This window comes from Solanum pennellii, chromosome 12, assembly GCF_001406875.1.
Source record: "Solanum pennellii chromosome 12, SPENNV200".
Lineage (NCBI taxonomy): Eukaryota > Viridiplantae > Streptophyta > Magnoliopsida > Solanales > Solanaceae > Solanum > Solanum pennellii.
In genome coordinates this window covers 82546133-82567715 of record NC_028648.1, presented here as the reverse complement: position 1 = coordinate 82567715, position 21583 = coordinate 82546133, and the positions used below count along the sequence as shown (strand labels likewise).

The 21583-nt window shown below is 33.3% G+C and overlaps 4 protein-coding genes across 6 annotated transcripts; 2 read left to right on the top strand and 2 right to left on the bottom strand.

The window, feature by feature from the left end:
• Positions 1-1761: 1761 nt before the first annotated feature.
• LOC107007249 (protein FAM32A) lies at positions 1762-4284 on the bottom strand. Of its 2 annotated transcripts, none has more exons than XM_015205781.2 (3): positions 4131-4284; positions 2811-2964; positions 1762-2311 (listed from the first exon to the last, which is right to left on the bottom strand). In XM_015205781.2, exons 2-3 carry the CDS (start codon positions 2959-2961, stop codon positions 2049-2051), a joined length of 414 nt encoding a protein of 137 aa, XP_015061267.1. In that variant the 5' UTR covers positions 2962-2964; positions 4131-4284; the 3' UTR covers positions 1762-2048. The 2 variants fall into 2 exon arrangements, with proteins under 2 accessions (XP_015061267.1, XP_015061266.1); XM_015205780.2 differs by lacking the exon at positions 4131-4284 and adding an exon at positions 3891-4068.
• A 1100-nt stretch (positions 4285-5384) lies between these two features.
• On the bottom strand, positions 5385-9136 carry LOC107006593 (UDP-glucuronic acid decarboxylase 4-like). Its single transcript, XM_015205109.2, has 8 exons — positions 8839-9136; positions 8200-8498; positions 7855-8002; positions 7166-7245; positions 6916-6999; positions 6728-6802; positions 6523-6615; positions 5385-5854 (listed from the first exon to the last, which is right to left on the bottom strand). The coding sequence occupies exons 1-8, from the start codon at positions 9134-9136 to the stop codon at positions 5633-5635; spliced, it is 1299 nt and encodes a 432-aa protein (XP_015060595.1). The 3' UTR covers positions 5385-5632.
• A 1133-nt stretch (positions 9137-10269) lies between these two features.
• On the top strand, positions 10270-16570 carry LOC107007247 (eukaryotic translation initiation factor 2 subunit gamma-like). 2 transcript variants are annotated; one of them, XM_015205779.2, is made up of 9 exons: positions 10270-10375; positions 12004-12163; positions 12281-12342; positions 13138-13250; positions 13329-13431; positions 14844-15071; positions 15158-15376; positions 15588-15848; positions 15934-16570. In XM_015205779.2, exons 2-9 carry the CDS (start codon positions 12058-12060, stop codon positions 16234-16236), a joined length of 1395 nt encoding a protein of 464 aa, XP_015061265.1. In that variant the 5' UTR covers positions 10270-10375; positions 12004-12057; the 3' UTR covers positions 16237-16570. The 2 variants fall into 2 exon arrangements, with proteins under 2 accessions (XP_015061265.1, XP_027769147.1); XM_027913346.1 differs by having other exon boundaries at positions 10283-10375; positions 12010-12163.
• A 415-nt stretch (positions 16571-16985) lies between these two features.
• Positions 16986-17863, top strand: LOC107006629 (protein SENESCENCE-ASSOCIATED GENE 21, mitochondrial). Its single transcript, XM_015205143.2, has 2 exons — positions 16986-17306; positions 17508-17863. The coding sequence occupies exons 1-2, from the start codon at positions 17218-17220 to the stop codon at positions 17710-17712; spliced, it is 294 nt and encodes a 97-aa protein (XP_015060629.1). The 5' UTR covers positions 16986-17217; the 3' UTR covers positions 17713-17863.
• The last annotated feature ends 3720 nt before the right edge of the window (positions 17864-21583 follow it).

Sequence of the window (21583 nt, the reverse complement as noted above, 5' to 3'; positions counted from 1 at the left end):
TTCCCCCCCCCCCCCCCTCTCTTTTTTACTCTTTATTTGTTCATTCGTAATTACTAGTTTATCATTAAAAAAATCGCTCATATAATGTATGCACTTCACAATTTTCATATGTTATGAATTTTCGAAGAGTGGACAAAGTTGTCAACTTCAATTATAATTAGCAAGCGAAAAAACTTTCTCTTTTTCTCTAATAAGAAGGTAGTCATGATTATGAACTTACGGATTCGAGATTCTAGTTATTTAAAGTTATTAGATTTTAAACTCATATATATTTATTGAATTTTCAAATATAAATAAATATTTTTACATCAAAAATACTGAGTTCGACTAAATCTCCATATAACTTGCTTAATTTCCTAGTGTTATAATAGTGTAAAACTTTTACCATTTGTTTCTCATTATGTGATTTCTAGGAAGTTGGGGATGAGCTTTCTTGCCTTCTTCTCATTGCCTTTTTGTAAGAGGAATATGAGTACACTATATGGGACCTTATAATTTGGTCTTATAATATCAACTAGTGCATTTTGAGAGAGATGTTTGTGTGTGTGCATTTGGGGGGGGGGGGTCATTTTTCTCTTTTCTCCTCTAATAATTTCTAAGAGGTTGGTGATATGACATTTTGATTTGACATCTATACAATATAGTAGTACAAATTTTCTAAAATTATGTAACTATAAAAATTTTGTCCCAAGTATTATAAAAGTTTTTAACTTTTAAAAATGGAGTTGCAACCTCTAGGTTGTTGAAACTTCAATATCACATGACGTTGTATAGTTGAAATTGAAAGATAAAATAGTAGTAAAATTATACGTTTTGAAAAGTGCCACACATTATAAACTATAAGAAGCACAAGATTATGAAACACTTATTTTTTAAGGCGTTAGACAAGATGAATTGACCGTTGTATCAGAATTGATATGATTTCTCCCTCATAAGTAAGGTCTCGAGTTTGAGTTTTAGATACGGAAATAATCTTAATAGGAAATGGTTTCTCCTTTATTGGGTCTTATTCGATTGCTAATCTGAATTAGTCAATACAAATATCAGACATCGAACGAAAAGAAAAAGAAAATGAACCACTTACGCGTTTGTTTGAATAATATGCATACAAAAGAACTTTCCAATCCTTGACTATATGTAGGAAATTGTTTCCCTCACTAAACCCCTTTCCTATTCTCTTAAGAAAAAAAACTCTATTTTCTTTCCTAGAAAGGGCATGTCACATTCAAGAATGACTCATCTATTACAAATATGGGAAATTTCTACTTTAATTGAATGTGGGACAATGAGATCCCACCACCCAAGTAATATGCCTTGATTTATTTGATTGCTAAGTAACGGGGGCGATGATTAGTGCACAAAACATTTCATATTCATAAGATTTATAGGATCGAAAAAATTGCACCTAAGAGATAGACCGTCTACTTCAGGTAAAATATTAGTAACTCATTCCATGACTCAAAGTTGTATATGCTAATAGGATACTATCTTTTCACTATTACAACAATTTAACTGGTTATAAGTTATCACTCTATTTTTTAGGTAATCAACCTTAACTTGATAGTAGTATATAAAAAAAAAATTACACTATCAAAAGAACATAACTCTCACAAAAAATAAAAATCTACCACACTTCATGAATATTTTTAATAATATTCATAAATAGGATATACACACTGAAAAGATAACTAGTAGACACAAAGACATGCAAACAAAAACAACATAATCAATGTAATCCCACGAGTGGTGTCTAGAAAAATGTAAAGTAAACAAAGATGGGCATTTGAGCAAAATCTCCACCTTTTGAAATGTCTCACTTGATCGAAATTGGTATAAACCTTTCAATTTAAGCACATACAATCTGAAAATTTACATCCATTAGAACATCATTGCTAGGTTCAGCCTCAGAAGGAAGATGATCACCATCGAACCAAGGGAACTTCTAAATTACAGAATACATGCAAAATAGTAGCTAGTACAGATGCTAACGCGAAACAACTGTAAAGGAGACATGGAGATCCAGCAGCAAATTTCTGATTTGTTCTTAATTAGCCAGGGCCAACTTTGGGAATGTCATAGTGCTCACTCATGTTTGCCAAGTACTGATTGAAATCTTCAATTCGGTCACGATGTGATTTATTAGCAGTCTTGGCCATCTTATGCATGTCGATCCTCTCTCTCTGTTCTATGTAGCGCCTCTCTGCAGGGGTTAGATTATCATCCCAGCGACCGGCATTTTCTTCACCAACAGATTTAGTTGCATCTGTGGTCTCTTCCTTGGTGGAATTATCTATGGATCCACTACCCCCATCTACATCCAGTCAGAAACATTTTAGTGAAGCGGGTAAACAAGAAAAACGACATATCATCTCTCAAAAGCACATAAGATTTAAATGTTTTTGCTCTAAATCTTAGGCTGAAAGTGGAATACGCCCCGTTACTCATCCAATACTGTTTTAAAACTATGAGAACGACATATAACCATTAAATGAAATTCAAACTGATAGAATGTGTCAAAAGCTGCAGTTACTCAATGTCCCAAGAAGGCTCAATCTTGTGAACAATTGTTAAATCATAACTTCTAGCCCAACTTATCATATCGCTAAAAACTACCATGCATTAGATGAATGAAAATTGGGATTTAAGACCATCAATTTAAAATCGCAACAATAAATTGTTTAATCCATTATGGACTAGCTATCATCGATTCATCTACAACTTGAATGCAGAGGGAGGTGGGAGGAACTAATAAATAGGAACAGTAATAATAAAAGCACAAAATTTTTGCACTTCAAGATACCAGTACTCACCAATCGAAAGCTCGTTTTCTGTAACCTGGGAGATTTGATCATAATCCTTCTTTTCCTTCTTTTTCTTTTTCTTTATTCCAGCGGCTTTTACATCCAATGCCTTTCCCTTTAGTTTCAACTTCCCGCCAACCACATTATCATATGCAGACATTTTCTGTCAGGAAGTCAAAAACATTAAGCTTTGGCCAGAATAACAAATACTATGATAAAGCACACTACTGCGAAATAAGCTTAATGCACAGACAATATGTCATTTTTTCAAACTGAGAATCTGTTTGTGATACAGCAGTAAGTCACAAACAATACATACGAAAGCGCCCATCGTTTTATTTATGACCGAATAGTTCCTGAGGCTCAGTAACACATGATTCGGAACTCCGTGAGTAACGTGCCTACCCCTCTATCCTTCTCCACTTAAATACCATAGTTTTTTCTGTGGCAAAGTTTGAACCCCTGACATACACCAAACCCACACATTACGTGTTGCGCTATTACCTCTAGTCCAATTCCCTGGGTGAGATTACATAGCTGCCAATAATACATATTCCCCAAGTCTTAACTAAAAAATTTTCTACATAAGAAATAGAAAGTATTTGCACTTACAATAACGTCTACTGATCCTATGCAATAACTCGCAACCACAGAATAGAGGTAACCCAAGCTTGACTCGAAGGCAAACAACATTCGAACTTGGACCTCCAACATGGCAGTCCCAAACCCAAACCACTAGGCCACCCCGAAGGAGCTCCTCCTTTTTATTTTTTAGTTTTTGATTGATAGATCATCCATTGTACTTGGTATAAGGATAATTTGTAAGTGTTTGATTAAAAAAACCTCAAACTTCATAAATTCGTAAACTTTGCCTCAATAGATATATCATATAGTACGAGAATGAAAGGAACACAAATAAAATGGTATAAATACATGGAGTTCATGATAAATATCAACCAAAAATCCTACAAGTAAAACAGAACATGATTAATTCATAGTAATTCATTAGAGCTTTTCTTATAACAATCCTTTAACAACGTAATGCTGCAATTACTTGGTAATCTAAAAGCCAAAAACAAAATTACTCACAAACAGATTAACTATAACCATGGATTTGATGTCAACAGCTTAAAATTCAGATAATATCCATCACATACGGATCAAAAACCCTAAATTCCTAAATCAGTAATCACACTTCACCAGATATTTCAACCATAGGCGGCTCAACCCTAAAGCTACTACCAAAAACCCCCAAATTCAGCACAAAAAAAATACAAATTCCAATAAGAGGCAAAGATTAAACGAACAAAGGATGAAGGAGATACATACCTAAAAGAAACAACCAGATCTGATGAAACAAAATACCATAGAATATAAAAAATTATGTATTTATTGTTAGTATTTTCTACATTTAGTTCTTTTTTTTGTTGTTATGTATGTATTGTTTCGAAATAGTTAGTGATAAGGAAAAGAGGAAGTATTGATTAAATTTATTTAGTTTATTGTTATGTACATATTTTTGAAATTTTATTATTGATGTAATTATAGTTAAAAATCATATACAATTTAATTTGCACTACTTTTTTATTTCTAAATTTTTCTCTAATTCATTTTAACTTAAATCAATTATGTTTTAATGTTGATTCAATAAGATTGTATTCAATTCTTTGAGACGTTTTATTAAATATTTCTAGTTCAAACTAATTAGGTTGTCAAAATAATTATTTTTAAAAAATTATTGTCTTAGCTTTGAATATCTTCTAAAGGTAACAATCACTATAATATTAGTTTTCGTATTTGAAAGTATTATGAGATACTATTATATAAGTTTTGTTATCACGTTTTTTGTTCTTATCAGTTTAAGTTTTTTTTTAATGGATTAGCAGCATGTCACAAATCGATAATTAATAAGTCAAATCGAAAAACTTTAAAATCGGAATGATTCGAACAATTCACCTATATAGTGACTTGATGACACTACTTACATATTTATTTGCATATAAATAATGAAAATAGAAAGGAAAAAAACACGAAAACATAACAACTAAACAATATAGAAAGAATATTAATATCTTTTAAACGCTTTTTAAATGTTGTATGACTCATGTCAGCATGAGGCTTAGTAGACTCATGTTAACATGAATCTTTCAACCTACGAGTTAACAGCATCCATTATTTCATCCAAATATTGTTCATTTGGTTGACATTTGGTTAATCCTTAATGTATGTTGTTCTTTTATAAATTTTGTTCAATTTTTGTGGCACTTTTGATTTCAGACCCTCTTTTGTAGTTAACTATGTTAAAAGTAAAATTTTGTCGGTTCAAATGAAAATTTAAACAATTCTTATGAGATTTATATGTTTCCTTTCATTTATATGTATTAATATAAAATTTTGACTTTCAGATACTATAAGCGATTCATATATTGTTTAATTATTTGAATATGATATGAAATAATTGTATGAATTTACTGTTATAACTTGCAAAATTTAATTACTTTAATCAGATAAACATGATATTTTCTTACTATATCATTATATTAATATGTATAATTTGTTGATCATACGTAAATTTAATCGTTCTTTACTTATCAAAAGCATTCGATCACACACTTTTCAAACTTTTCATTATATCCAAAAATAATAATAATCAATGCAACTTTGCATTCTATTTAATCCTCTTTCAATAGAGGATCTTATTTTGGAAGAAGTTTAATATAAGTAATTAAAACTCTAATTAAACAACCTCCTAATCTTCTTCTTATTCATTTTTATTTTCTCCATTTAACCATTTTGATGGAGAAAAAAAAATTAATTTCTATATATAATTATTATATGGTTAATAAGTTGCCAGAATCTTGCTTGTCGTCGCCAAAAATCCGTTGCCGGAAGTCGTCAACCATCATCGGAAGTCCCTGCCGGAGAGAAACAACGGGCTCCCATCCTAAAAGTTGTTTTGCTTTTGTAATGTCGGGCTTTCTTTTGTGAGGATCATCTTCCGTATTGGGCCTAAATTCTATTTTTGCATTTGGATCTATTGTTTCTTGCACCACCTACAAATATCATACGTTAATTAGACATCTCGAATTTTAAGAAATGATAGAAAATATAATAAGTAGAAGCAATTTGTTATGTTAAAAAAGAATGTCAAGTGCTATATGGGATATGCTATTTTTTTTTCATGCTCAGAGCCAAAAATTTTAACAAGGATCGGGAATAAAAAGTGTAACACTATAATAAAAGTTTTCTTAATATAAAGTGTATTCAAGAAGTTGTATATATAAACTATATATGTTGTATGACAATTTGATTGACCCTCCTTTCATGTCCTCTTAAATTGCTTCACTACGACCTATATTGATTTGTCTAATTTGAATTTGCGGTGTATAAAGTTCATTATGAAAATCCTAGTGCTCTTAACAAAGATAAATTTTTATTTTTAAAATTTAAACTTTAAATCTCGTATTAATGATTGAGAAACATTTACCACTTAATCACACATCCTTTAGTGGCCAATTCTACACTCTTTCATTTGCTTAGAAGAATTCATTAACCCCCTTATTACCCTCCTCTTTTATCCTCGATCCGAATTTTGAGACATACTTTTTGTATAGAGTAACTTTTAGGGAAAAAAATTTAAATCTAAGTAAGACTTTTCGACATAAATTTGAATAAATCGACGTACATTACGTATTATCGAATGAAAAAAAAGCACACATACCTTAGCTAGTTCAAGCATGGTGAATTCACCAGGATTCCCAAGGTTGAAAGGACCTACATGATTTCCTTCCATCAACCTCATCAAACCTTCAACCTATTAATTAGTTACAACAATCACACACAAAAAAATCAACTTTATTTATTTACTTACGATAATAACTGTTTTTAATAGACCTTCAATAAATAAGTAAAAATAAAAACTTTACCAAATCAGAGACAAATTGAAAGCTCCTGGTTTGTTTTCCATCTCCATAAACTGTCATTGGCTCCTTTCTTAAAGCCTACAAATTTTATAAATATTCAATGAAATTAAAGTATTGTAAATATTTAATCAATTACATGAAAAGAATACATTAATATTAAACCAATTATGATTAATTTAACACAAACAAACCTGTGCAACAAAATTGCTAACAACTCGACCATCATCTATACACATACGTGGTCCATATGTGTTAAAAATCCTAGCAATTCTAACCTATCAAAAAATAAATTTTCGTTAGCAAATCATCTCGTATTTATCCTTGTCGATAACAAAATTCTAACGTGAAATAATCAACTCAATATGTTCAAATAATTCTTCAAGATATCAATATATATATATATACTATGGTTTAAAATTAGATTTCAAGCAGAAAATGTACCTCAATGTTGAGTCCTCTATGGTAGTCCATGGTCAAAGTTTCAGCTGTACGTTTTCCTTCATCATAACAACTGCGGACACCTGTTCACAAGTTTCGAAAAAAAAAAAAGTCGAGTTTAAGTTCTAAGCACTAGTAATATAAAAATTATAGGTACATAATCATGGCACACATTTATAGTGATGAATCGAGGGAGAAATTTCATCAAGGATATTAAGAAATAATGTTCTCTTATATCTAGGGGATTCAACTGACAATTGACTCGCTCATATATACATAGCAAGATGCAGAACAATGATTTGTAACTTATGATTCTCGTAAGTTATTGTATTTTAAATAAATAGTTTGTAGATTTTCAACGAAATTCTAAAGATGAATATATATTTTGGATCAAAGCTATTTTCTATAGTATAAAATTTTCAACAAACCCCCTTTATCGTATATGGTTCAACCATTGCTTATTAGGTAATTACATATAAAAACTTTTATAATTGTAGCAATTCGTGGAAGAGTTAAAGGATCACCACTAATAAGGCCCCTCTAATCTTAGATAGATCATTTGAGAATTATGATATAAATAACAATGAGTTTACTATCATATATATATAAATATATGATATTAATAACATAAAATTATTTAGACTGACGATGTACGTTCGCAACCAAAGTTAAAAGTAAATGAATTGACTTACCAATGGGATTAACATTGCCCCAATAAGTCTCAGCCTGAGGATGTTGCAATGGATCACCATAAACTTCACTTGTGCTAGTAATAAGAAACCTAGCTCCCACTCTTTTTGCTAATCCCAACATATTCATTGTTCCCATCACATTTGTTTTGTGATATCTTTCCATTTTAAAGTCAAGGAAAATAAACTAAATAAAACAAACATGATCATATGAAAAACACGAAACGTATCGTTGTTATTTTCGATTTGAACTATATATATGTGGAAAAAAAACATATTTGTGTAGTTCACACGTATTGTCAAAAGAATAGTGGTGCAATGGTATAAAGAATGTGAAATTAAGGATATAATAGTCTTGACTGGATTATACTTGTAATGAACAGGAGAAGCAGGACAAGCTAGATGATAAATCTGATCCACTTCTAACAAAATCGGCTCAACGACATCGTGTCGAATAAGTTCAAACCTTGGGTTCTTGAAATGGTGCAACAAATTCTCTTTTTTACCTGTAAAAAAATTATCAACAACAATAACACTATCTCCTCTTGCTATTAATCTATCCACCAAATGGCTCCCAACAAATCCTGCTCCTCCTGTTACTAATATTCTCTTACTCTTCCCTTTCAATCCCAATGGAACCTTTCCACCTACAATAATAACAACAACAATCAGTCAGACCTTTCTGTAACAATGTCGTTGTCAGGATATTTTTTATTGTTAAATTAGTTTTGATAAAAACTTCGTCCATTCTAGTGAAACATGATTAATTGGGTATGTTTTAATTCCAAATTAAAATAGTTAAAAATTGGAATTTACATTTTTTTTATATGCATGTGTTTTCATGTTATTCGAGTCGGTTTTAATTAGTCTAATATTCTTTTTTAAGACTCTTTAAATTAGAAATTTTCTTAAATCTCATATAGTTGTTGTAGATTCACATACAATACATGCTCAATTGAACTTATAAATAAGAAAAACTAAAAATACCTGCATTAATGTGGTCGATTTCATCAACCAACTCGTAAGCAATTCTCCGAGGGATCGGATTATTCGATATAAATGTATCTTGAATATCAATCGATTCAAAATCGAATTTTAATATTGGAGAAGAAATAGAAACTACAGAGCAAACGAAAATTGACGTAGCAATTCCAATCAAAAGACACATAAATCTTTGTTTTTCAAGCACATATTGAATTGAATTTCTAAATGAAAATCTCTTCATCATGCTGTGTTTTTTAATGTAATTTTTATGAATCACCTCATGATTATCATCAGATCTCATGATGATTTTTTTTTTAAAAAAAATTGTATTAATTTTTTTTCTTGTTCTATATTTTTATTTTTTTTGCGTGACATCTAATTAAGAATTTGGGGTCATAAGAAGAAAAAAAAGTGGAGGGATTTGCATGAATTTTGAAGACGAGTGGCTTTCTTCACTTTGCTTTTTAGCAATTTAAGCTATTCCAAGTGTAATTTTTTGCCTCCATATTTCTAATATTCTAGTAATATATCTTTTATACCTTCCTTTCTATATTTGAGGTCTCAAAGAAAATGAAAAAAAAAAAAACTAATTCGAAAATGCTTGTTTTTAATGAGTTTTATGTGACACAACTATATAAAAGTACTATTAGAACTTTTTACTTATCTTTTTGTTGTTACTTTTTTATTCAAATGGTGTTTGAATAGAGAAATATGATAGCATTATATAGTCGACTAGAGAGGACATGACATAATAGATGGGGAATTATAATATCAAAAAGAACAATACAAGAATTAGGATAAATACTACGACAATAATATTTTTAAATATATATATATATATATATATATATATATGTATATATTTGAGTCGGGTTAGGCACTTTCTAAGAAATTATTTTCCTAGATTAAACAAGTCTTTCCTAATAAATTAGAGGATACATGAATAAACAAAATATAAAAATAAAAAAGAAAGTAAACCGAAAGAAGATACTAAGATTGGCTAAGTAGTACTTCTTCAATACTTAACCAACCTGGACACTGGATCGGAATGAGACCAAAGGATCGGAACGGAACGATTTAGTCGGGTTGTTGATCGATACCGTTATGAACCGGATTGAAGTTACTGTGATGGAGTCTCGTTTTCGTCCTGTTCCACTATATATAGGGATAAAATTGGGATGGACCGAAATGAATCGAAATGGAATGAGATGGGATAAACGGGACTACACATATAGCTATAACTTTTTGAATAGAAGATCAAATTAAATCAACTCAAAGACTTGTCGATTCTTTTATCGATTTAGTTTGATGTTCGATTCCATTTTTTAATTTTTTTCCTTTTTGACACCTCTAATGCTAAACCAAAGGTGCTAAAACAACAAAAACAAAAAAAATGAGGGGTCTTCATATAGTTAAATATAATTATGGGTCTCGAATGTAAATATATCTTCTACACCACTAAGCCAAAATCATATTCTCATTCCTCGTTTTACTTTCTCTCTCGAGTGCAGCTGCGACGCCGCCGTTTCACTCTTCTCCGGTGAGTCCTCTTCCCCTTCGCCGCCGTAGACCACCTCCATAATGATTTACATATGTATATCTTTGTCATATATTGTTCATAGTATAAAACCTTCAATTTTTAATGGTTTTTTTAGTTGTGCATTTGTTAAATTCTATCTGAATATATATTTTTAATCTACATTTAGTTTTGTTCTTATATATGTTGAATCGTGATAATTTTGACTCTGTCGGAGCTAAGATATCTGGTGATTTGAGTTTTAGGAATTAGGGTTTTAGGACTGGTATGTTAAAGCTGATGCCTCCAAAAAAAATGTAAAAGAAATATTATTTGGGAGTGGTTTGTTCTTTGGCTTGCAATTTGGGAAGTCATTGCAGCATCTATGAGATTGCGTTGTGTAAGGGAAGAAGCTCTTGTGGATGACTTATTAATCAACTATGCCTTAAATCCTATTGTGTTTTATTCATAGTACTTCCTCTGTCTCAATTTAAGTGTCACTGTTGGAATTTCGAGATTCAAACACTTTTAAACTTTGGTTGTGAATTTGGATATAGAAGCTTTAAGTTTGTTGAATAAAATTTTTTATATCTCAAAACTAAGCATAAAGTACTAAAAATAACAATAATTAACAAATTGAAGTATTTTAAAGGCGTATAAATAAATGTAGTCAAAGAAAAACTTGGTTGACCTCGAATTTCAACTATGCCACATAAATTGAGACATATAGAGTAATTTATTGTCTGATGTAATGAATATTTGTTTATCGTCTATATGAATCCTCTGTTTTCGTCCCATTTTATCGGCCCCATTACATATTCATTCTAAATAATTTACCTTACAAGCAAATTATGGGCTCTCCAACGTTCTTACTAAATAATTTATCTTAGAAGTCAAATTATGGTTCTTTAAAGTTAGAGGTTCTATGAATCTCACACTTATCCTTACACGAACAAACAATGAGCGAGTTATTAGGGAGGAGGAAGTCGCACAAAAAGATGCATCATCATCCATACTTAAGAGGAGGGGAGGATGGGCTCCTCCTCCTTCTGCTATTTTTTCTTCTTCTACATTTATCCTTTAATGCTTCTTTTGAAATGTTTTAGTAAGACTTTTCTATAGAGGACGAGGAGGATATTATAGTTACATTGTATTTTGAAAGGTATAAGTGTACACTATTGTAGCGTCAAATAATTCCTGTTCCGTCTTACTTTGAAATGTTTTAGTTAGACTTTGCAAATTGTACTTAGTAGCCTCTCTTCCTATTCCACCTTTTGATAATTAATAAAATAAGATCCCAAGAGGAAAGGACAAAACAATTACGATGTGTCTAATAGTTCAGTCTTATTTAAATTTTTAGCGAGAAACAGGAGGGCTTTCTAAGGGGTAGAATTCAGTTTGGGGCATTTGAGGAGTAATCTCCGATCCCTATTTCTTTTTGGTATACCCATGTAGTTCCGGGCTGCATAGAGGATTCAATATCTTTTTGTAGGTTCTTTACTTTTTGGTATACTTCTTGTATAAGGCTGATTATGTCCTTGTAATTAATGTAATTGTTCACCTGATAAAAATATATCTTTATGCCTTGAGACATAACTCAACTGTCTGTCTAAATACAATGTTTTGAGTATGATTTCTTGATTTATTTCCAGTTTCAGGCTTGAAATTCACGGACATCTGAAGAAGTATCAAAAAACAGCTAAAAAATGTCTCGGAAAGGATTGATGGAGCAGGACCTGAGTAAGTTGGATGTAACAAAGTTGCATCCACTTTCACCAGAGGTTATTTCTCGTCAGGCTACGATAAATATTGGTAAACTGGTCACTTATGAACATGTATTACTGTTATTCTATATGTCCACTGCATTTTGGTTTCTTTGAGAAACTCTTTTATACAGTACTGGCATCAGACTGAATTTAGGTTATTCAGGGACCATTGGGCATGTGGCTCATGGAAAGTCAACAGTTGTAAAAGCTATATCTGGAGTTCAGGTACGCCTTTGTTCTTGAATCTGAACCTTCACTTAAGTATATCTTTGTTTTTATCAGTTTCCTGTTAGTTATAAGACAAAATAATACATTGATCTTTTCTTATAAAAAAAATAAAACCAGTATATTGATCATTGTAACTGTAAATACATGGCCTTGTATTACTTTTGAATTCACGGATAAACCATCTGAGCATGTATTAAATGTCTAGGCCCAGTTTACTTACTATATGTTCGCTGCTTATTCTTGCTAAGAGTATTTTGAGGTTGGTTGTAACTTATAACATATAAGAATAACTAATTATTTCAAGGTTTTTCCTCTTTTTCTGGAGTTATGATGGAATTTAGTTATTCTGTAGTGCAGAATAACTACTATTTCTGTGTTTGCACATTCTTCCTAAAAGTATTTTGAGGTTGGTTATAAGAATAACTAAGTATTTCTAGGTTATTCCTCTTTTTTTTTTTTGAGTTATGACGGAATATAATTACCCTGTGCCGCATATATTATGGCGTGAGATGTAACATCATTATAATGGGAAAGTTATCTGGAGTTATCAGCTGTTGAGATCATTAATGATTTGAATTTATTTTGTAGCTCATTACGAATTGATTGCCTTGATAAATTGACCACCAAGATAGTTTGTCTGATTATGTCTAGCTATTTCGATCGTACTGCATTTGTCAAAACAAATTCGTGCTACAAAAATTTTGAAAGCTAAGCACATGCTGATTGGGGCAACCTAAGATTCTATTGTCCTCTAGAAGGAAACTAATTATCTGTCTTGCCTTATTTATGCAGACTGTTCGTTTTAAAAATGAGCTAGAAAGAAACATCACAATTAAGCTTGGGTATGCTAATGCTAAGATATATAAATGTGAAGAAGACCGCTGCCCTAGACCCATGTGCTACAAGTAAGTACTTGAACTTGAATGGAACTGTTCTTTGCTCATTTATGTCACTTTTATGCTGTAACCTTTTATCCTTTTCAGGGCATATGGAAGTGCAAAAGAAGACAGTCCGATGTGTGATGTCCCTGGTTTTGAGACCTGTAGGATGAAATTGCTGAGACATGTATCTTTCGTTGATTGCCCCGTAAGCTTCTCACCTACCATTTACAGTATATGTTACTGCATTTTACTTGAGTATTGGGATGCGACAGAAGATGATAGTTCTTTATTTTCTGATCTTGTGCAAATATGGATACTCTAATGAAAGTCTTAAGCTGTCATAAATCAGGAAATACACCAACAAGATGGTATCAAGATAATTTTTAAATGGGCCATTTCTCTTCTTTATCTTTTAATAAAGTTCTTAATGTTCTGTTAACATATTTAATATTCATGCTACTCGTTGTTCCAATTAGCTCTGTCTTGGATTCGATGAAAGACTAGGAGTTTTTGTTTCCTTAGTTTTTGGTTTCTAGTTTCCCCTAGGGCTCTAGTCTATCGGTAAGAGTGCATTGCGTGATGCGTGGGCTAGCCGCACATCACTAGTATCTAATTGAAGAAGGGTAGAGGGGTTGTCCGATTATCCACCGGGTTGTAAACTGTGCACCAGTGGTCCTCTATGCTTTCTCGGTTATATACAAAAAAGGAAAAAGTTTCTGCCTCCTGTTTTTGCTGTCTTCTTAGCTGTCATGCCTTCTCTAGGAAGAAGCAAGTTCAGCTATGTTGGTCTCAAACAGTTGGTAAATCTCATAGCTGCATCTGTTACTGCCGTGAGAATCTGTAGATGTTGTTTTTATGATCTCAGGTTTGGATATTTTAGCCCGTGAGCATGCAGTAGGTTACTTTATGTGGAGAGATTTTTTTTAACCTCATTCTGGAGAGATTCTTTTCTATAGTTTTTGTATTTGTAGATACTTTGCAATACTAAGTGAGGCTCTTTTGTCTTGTAAACTTCCATTGGCTGCATTGCAGCTCACTTTTGGAAGGTACAGAACCCTTACATGATACAGCAGAGGCCCAAAACCCGGCTTGCCCCTTTTCTAGAGTATACAAGGGGAAAGAGATCTTTGTTTTAGAACTGTCATTGGCTTGCACTACTGCTCCCTTTTAACAGGTTTGGGACCCTTACGTATATGCTACAAACACCTGATATACCCCTTTTTAGACTGCAGGGGGAAAGAATACTTTTAAAGTTATCATAACAAAGTTGAACACATATGGTCACATATTGACAGTAGTCAAAATGATCTCGACACGTTGATGGTCTGACATGCCTTCTCCTGTCATTTATAGGAACTTTTGTCTGTTGGTCTGATCTGTAGGATTCTTTTTGATCCTTTACCTTTGTTAAAACTTAAGAAGATAGCACATACGTTATCCACTTAGATTCTTTTGTGAGTCTCTGCACTATCCTTTTGCAACGTGTCAATCTGTAAACACTTCCCCTACATGTAGTCTTTTGTGAAGCACCTAGGTTTGTTGTCCGATTTTTTCGCTGTCAGCTAGACATTTAATTTCCTGATATAGAATGCTTTTGTATTGTGAAATTGACTGCAGGGTCATGATATTCTCATGGCTACTATGCTTAATGGAGCTGCAATTATGGATGGAGCATTACTTCTAATTGCTGCTAACGAGAGCTGTCCTCAACCTCAGACTTCTGAACATTTAGCTGCTGTAGAAATTATGCGCCTCCAACACATAATAATTCTCCAAAATAAGGTTGATCTAGTTCAGGAAAATGTTGCCATTAACCAGCATGAGGCAATTCAGAAATTTATTCAGGTCAGTTTAATTGGTTTACTTCTCTGCTGTGTGTATGGTTGATCTTAAGGCTGTATCTTTATACCTTATTTCAATACCTTGTTCAGGGAACTGTTGCTGATGGTGCTCCAGTTGTACCAATCTCTGCGCAATTGAAGTACAACATCGATGTTGTTGCTGAATATATTGTGAAGAAAATTCCCATTCCTGAGAGAAATTTCATTTCACCACCAAATATGATAGTCATCCGATCATTTGATGTTAATAAACCTGGTTTTGAAGTTGATGATATCAGAGGCGGTGTCGCTGGTGGCAGTATACTGAAGGTGTGTCCTTAAATTCCATAAAGCAAACAAATGCTACTGCTCGTACCTTCTTTTCCTTCACAGTTTCCTTGATTGACCAAGGGCTCAAATTTTTAATGCTGACAGATGTTTTTTCGATATACCTAATGCTTATGCTAATCGTTACATAGAGGATAAAAATCTGATTGAAAGATGGACCAAGTCAAATGAGCATGTAAATGTTTTTCTGCAGGGAGTCCTGAAGGTAAATCAACTCATTGAGGTTCGTCCCGGTATTACTGTCAAGGATGAGAGTGGCAACATTAAGTGTACCCCAATATATTCAAGAATAGTGTCATTGTTTGCTGAGCAAAATGAGCTACAATTTGCTGTGCCCGGAGGCCTCATTGGAGTTGGAACAACTATGGATCCAACATTGACTCGTGCTGATCGTTTGGTCGGACAGGTTCTTGGGGAGGTTGGCTCACTTCCTGAAGTGTTTGTTGAACTGGAGGTAGACATCAGTTTCAGAGTCTTTTAGAACGAAAGGAACATCACTATTCTTCTTCCTAATCACATCACATCATTTTGTAATGCAGGTAAATTTCTTCTTGCTCCGCCGTCTTCTGGGAGTGAGGACAAAGGACACGGAAAGGCAGGGTAAAGTCTCAAAGTTGGCCAAGGGAGAGATTCTCATGTTAAACATAGGATCTATGTCAACTGGGGCTCGTGTTGTCGCTGTTAAGAATGTCTTTGCAAAACTGCAATTGACATCACCTGTGTGTACCAGCAAAGGTGAGAAAATTGCTCTTAGCAGGAGAATCGAGAAGCACTGGCGTCTCATAGGTTGGGGCCAAATCCAAGCTGGTATCACCCTTGATGTTCCACCTTGCCCAATCTGAGTGAACTACACACAAACACGATTTTGACATTTAGATGTGGAGAGGCATACAATTGTTAGGAACTACAAAAGATTATCTTAAATTTCGAATACTTTGTAATTTGCAATGTTTCCTTTTTCTTATTTACGACTTCTCTTTGTTTTCTCTTGTTTCCCTTTTTGTTCTAGTGGTTGTACCTTGTAATTCATTAGTTGTTAAGGGTGGATAATATTCCTATGAGTTTCATCAGAAACATCGAGGAGGCTGCGGCACATGTTTCATCTAAAAGCTTAAACTGTTAAGCTTAAACTGTTAGAAGCGATCTACTTTAATTTACATTTCATGTGGGACACGATTTATATGGTGAGATTTGCATGTAGAATTTCATCTGCTCTGATAACATCACGTAGAATTATGTTATCTTTTCATTTGAGGGTACTTTTATTTGTTTATATATATATATATATATATATATATATATATGTGGGGTGTATATGTTGGTGCGTTTTTAAAAAAAATAAAGGTGTGGGGTGCATATGTTGACACAAGTAGGTCGTGATTACATGAAAGGCCAAAAGAGGTAGCCTTTCTCGTGCCTAGAGGCCACCTACTATTTACGCCAAGTTATAAATTATATACACTAAAAAATCTTTTATATTTTGTACTTTGTGAATTTAACTTGTGATAGCATGTCAATTATCGTTTTCTTTAGATAATTAACTAGTGCTTGTTTTATATTTGACTTGATTATATATGTATATTTTACATTGTTAGTGTTTATAAAGTCTCTCTCTTGGTAACTTCTTTTTATATTATATAATATGATGATGCAATGTGGGTGGTTCTTCTTATTGATGGGAAGTTTCTAGGTACTAAAGTCATAATGACCAAGTAGTTTCAATTATACAAGTGGCCTACCAAATTGTTCCACTTTTTGACTATCCATTTCTTAGACTTTGTAATATTATTTTCAAGTCTTAGGAATTCTCTTTTAGACTCAAAATGGCTTGCAATATAACAAGAATCATCTCCAAATTCAAGTCTTCTTATTGTCTTGTTGATGGTAGCCTTCCCTTGAATCTTGTTACAAGGTGAGTTGATCTTTTTGTACCTATTCATTATTTTGTTATGAATCTGAAACAAAACATGCATTTTGTAAACAAAATTTCTATCTTACAAAGGTACGAGTAAACTTTGTTCTCAGATCTTTCTTGTGAAATTATATTGAATATGTTGTTATTATACCGAATATGTTGTTATTATCTTTGTTGACAAAGAAGAAAATATTGTAGGAGAGGGTATTGTGCAACACAAGCAGAAGAAGGGTCAACAAAAAGGGATCATCAACAAAAATTAGTGAAAGATCAGAGTGTAAGTTCTATTTCTTCAGAGTCATCATGGGTACCAGACCCTGTCACTGGATATTACAAGCCTTCAACTCAGACTGAAGAAGGGATTATCAACAAACATAACAACAAAAACACTAACAAACCATAGTTGAAAGAAAAAATCCAAAAGGAAAATATTACTACTATGTATCAAGTCAATTATATATCTATATACTACTAGTAGCTTGATTGTTGTTTCCTGATTTGCTGTGTTATCATTTATTTGTTGTTATTACTTATTTTTTTCCCCATTGTTTTCATAATGACTTGTTCACTACTATATTTTTTTTTCATACTTGCTTTAAAATGCTCTTCTTGAGATGACAGTCTTATTCAAAACATCATCTTTCACTTTCACAGGTGTAAATTCTGCGTACACATCAACATCCTTAGACCCCACTCGTGAAATTACGTAGCATTTCAATGAAATTCTCTCAACCTATTTGTGTATAATCTAAATTGTGTCTATATTGCTTATTTGGCAAAAGATGTAATTGTATTTTTTGAGAGACTAGTATAATATACTATAACAATAAACTTCAGTATAAACGTACAAGCGGGGTTTAGATTTGATAAAATACACACAATTTTATGTTTACTTTTATAAGGTAGAGAGATGGTTTCGATTGACCGTCAACACACCTCCTCATAAAGTTTTTTTCTTAAAAAAAAATTCGGGTCACCAGAATATGCCAATAATACACGAGAAAACCGCGTAATTCATAAAAGTTGACCCTTAAATGCAAAAATATGCTTTAAAATGGCGGGATTATACGTAATACATCATTACGGAGGTTCTCACAGATTTTTTCACAACCTTCTGGCGCTAGAAGACATCAATATCAAGGGCGAATATACGCAAAAAACTAAGAAAGTTGTCTAATTCCTAAAAATTGATCCCTAAAGCAAAAATATACCATAAAAAATGATGGACTATACATAACGCTCTAACAACTTAGTGGCGACTAGAACCGCCGCTAAAACTCTTAAAAGTTGTTGCTAAAGGCCTATTGGCGACCATAACCGCCGCTAAAACTTTAAAAATCTATCGCTAAAAGGTCTAATTAGGGGCGACTTAAAATGCCACTAAAAGTTCTTTTAGTGGCGACTATATCCGTCGCTAATACTCATAATAGTTGTCACGAAAAGTCCTTTTTGTGACGACTAAAGCCGTCGCTAATATTCATAACAGTTGTGCTAAAGGTCTCTTTTTATGGCGACAAAAATCGCCGCTAAAAGCAATGAATGTCGTCGCTAAAAGTGACTTTTGCAGCGACAAAAATCGTCGCTAAAAGCTATGAATGTCGTCGCTAAAAGTGACTTTCTGTGGCGACTATAATCGTCGCTAAAGCTATGAATGTCGTCGCAAAAGTGACTTTCTGTGGCGACTTAAATCGTCGCTAAAGCTATGAATGTCGTCGCTAAAAGTGACTTTCTGTGGCGACAGAAATCGTCGCTAAAAGCTATCAATGTCGTCGCTAAAAGTGACTTTTTTGCAGCGACTAAAACCGTCGCTAAAAGCTATGAATGTCGTCGCTAAAAGTAACTTTCTGTGGCGACTGAAATCGTCGCTAAAAGCTATGAATGTCGTCGCTAAAAGTGACTTTTTTGCAGCGACTAAAACCGTCGCTAAAAGCTATGACTGCCGTCGCTAAAAGTGATTTTTTGAGCGACTAAAGCCGTCGCTAAAGCTATTAATGTGGTCGCTAAAAGTTACTTTTGTGGTGACTAAAACCGGCAAAAAGCTATGAATGTCGTCGCTAATGTAACTTGTTCTGGCGACTATAATCGCCGCTAAAAGCTATGAATGTCGTCACTAAAAGTAACTTTTTGTGGCGACAGAAACTGCTGCTAAAATTATTAGAATTTGTCGCTTAAGTCTAGTAAGGGGCGACTTTAAATGTCGCTAAAGGTCTTCTTCGTGACAACTTAAACCGCCGCTAAAACTCTTAAAAGTTGTCTCTAAAGGTCCTTTTGGTGGTGCCTACAACCGCCGCTAAAAGTATTATAATTTGTCGCTAAAGGTCTAATTATGGGCGACTTTAAATGTCGCTCAAAGGTTGTTTTGGTGGAGACTATAACTGTTTCTAAAACTCTAAAAGTTGTTGCTAAAAGGTGTATACTAGTGGCGACTTTAATTGCCGCTGAAACTTTTACATGTTGTGGCAAAAGGTGTTATTAGTGGCGACTTTAAATGGCGCTAAAACTCTTAAAAGTTGTCGCAAAGGTCTTATTATCATAATAATTGCTGCTAAAACTCCTAAAGTTGTCGCTAAACGTCCACGTACCAGTCCATAATCTTAGGTTACAATGACACATACAAACATCCAAATAAATACTAGTAGTATAATGGTGAAATCTTAGGTACATGACAGTGTGATATTCATGCGAAAATTACAGACAACTCACACCAAAAAAAAAAAAGTTCATCAAGATATATATATATACACAAGGTTCTTGGTCGAGAATTTTGGTGAACGTTTGTGAAAACCTTATTAATGGTGCGCGTTGAACCTGAGGGGTGAACGTCCACATTTTCAAGTTTAAACGAGGCCGAACATAGGAAATATTGAATTCTCCATTTTACATGTGCTATTGTCCATGAATTTTGAGTGATATGTGATTCCGATGGGCTTTCGACCGTATTTTTAAGCGTGTGTGCGTTGGTCCGAAGGGGAAAACGTCCACATTTTCAAGAATTCAATGGTGTGCATTCTTCATTTTATGTGTGCTATAGTCGGGTGATATGTGACCAAACATGTTTTTGGCCGAAATTTTTGTAGGCGTCCATGAAGACCTTATTAATGGTGTGCATTGGTCTAGATGGGAAAACATCCACATTTTTAATTTCAAACGAGGCTCGTAAAGGAAAATACCAAATTCTACATTTTACATGTGCTACAGTTCATGAATTTGGGTGATACGTGATCTTGACGAGTTTTTGGTGGAAATTTTTTGTGGGTGACCGCGAATACCTTATTAATGGCGTGCGTTGGTCTGGAGGGGCAAACATCCTCATTTTCAAGTTCAAAAGAGGTCCGAAACAGGAAATACCAAATTCTCTTTTTATGTGTGTTACAGTCCATGAATTTTGGGTTATATGTTATCCCGATGGATGTTTAACCAAATTTTGTTGTGGGCCTCTGTGAACACCTTATTAATGGTGTGCGTTGGTCCGAAGGGGCAAACCTCTGCATTTTCAAGTTTAAACGAGGTCCGCATTGAGAAATATCAAATTTTTCATTTTACGTGTGCTATAGTCCATGAATTTTAACTTTGATTCCCCATCTAATTGACTGAATACTTCGTGCTATTCATATAAGAAAAAGTGGGTTCAAAGAAGTACTTAAGATCAAAGCAAATGTACATGAGATCTATAGCTCTTATACCAATCTATCACGATCCAATATCTTAGATCATGATGACATCTTCAGACATCCACTAAAAAGTAAATCAATTTCATAGCCCGAAACCAAAAACAACGAGATATCATGAAAAAAAGAATATTGCAGACAATAAAGAATAAATGCTAGAAGTATAATGGTGAAATATTAGATGCATGACAATGTGATATTCATGCAAAAGGCACAGACAAAACTTACACCAAAAAAATAGTTCTATCATATATATATATATAAATCAATTTTTTTTTCCAACAGACAAAAAATAAAATAAAATAGTGAGCAGAGACATTTACAGCCTCTTGTGAGTTATCTACAAATAAGGTCATCATGAATGGTTACTTTTATCTACTTGTCCTATTTACACATGACAAGGTCTTGACGGACGTCCACGAAAAAATTTGGCCTTCTTGACGTCGGAATCCGGATCACCCAAAAAATGGTTTGCTATAGCACACGAAAATCGTCGAAATGAGGGGTATGCTCGCTTCGGGGCTCGTTTGACCTTCCAAATGGGTCGGACGGGCCGTGATGGCCAACCGGATGCATAGACAAGGTCTTGACGGACGTCCACGAAAA

Excerpts from the sequence above, each read along its gene's own strand:
- LOC107006593 (XM_015205109.2), bottom strand. The coding sequence starts at position 9,136 with ATGAGATCTGATGATAATCATGAGGTGATTCATAAAAATTACATTAAA. Across the intron at positions 8,499-8,838 it reads AATCGACCACATTAATGCAG|GTGGAAAGGTTCCATTGGGA; the intron begins GTATTTTTAGTT and ends TTATTATTGTAG. Across the intron at positions 6,616-6,727 it reads TTCAATTTGTCTCTGATTTG|GTTGAAGGTTTGATGAGGTT; the intron begins GTAAAGTTTTTA and ends ACTAATTAATAG.
- LOC107007249 (XM_015205780.2), bottom strand. The coding sequence starts at position 3,911 with ATGGTTATAGTTAATCTGTTT. Across the intron at positions 2,965-3,890 it reads TGGTTATAGTTAATCTGTTT|AAAATGTCTGCATATGATAA; the intron begins GTGAGTAATTTT and ends ACTTCCTGACAG. Across the intron at positions 2,312-2,810 it reads AGAAAACGAGCTTTCGATTG|ATGGGGGTAGTGGATCCATA; the intron begins GTGAGTACTGGT and ends GACTGGATGTAG.
- LOC107006629 (XM_015205143.2), top strand. The coding sequence starts at position 17,218 with ATGGCTTGCAATATAACAAGAATCATCTCCAAATTCAAGTCTTCTTAT. Across the intron at positions 17,307-17,507 it reads CCCTTGAATCTTGTTACAAG|GAGAGGGTATTGTGCAACAC; the intron begins GTGAGTTGATCT and ends AAAATATTGTAG.
- LOC107007247 (XM_015205779.2), top strand. The coding sequence starts at position 12,058 with ATGTCTCGGAAAGGATTGATGGAGCAGGACCTGAGTAAGTTGGATGTA. Across the intron at positions 12,343-13,137 it reads AAGCTATATCTGGAGTTCAG|ACTGTTCGTTTTAAAAATGA; the intron begins GTACGCCTTTGT and ends TTATTTATGCAG. Across the intron at positions 15,377-15,587 it reads CTGGTGGCAGTATACTGAAG|GGAGTCCTGAAGGTAAATCA; the intron begins GTGTGTCCTTAA and ends GTTTTTCTGCAG.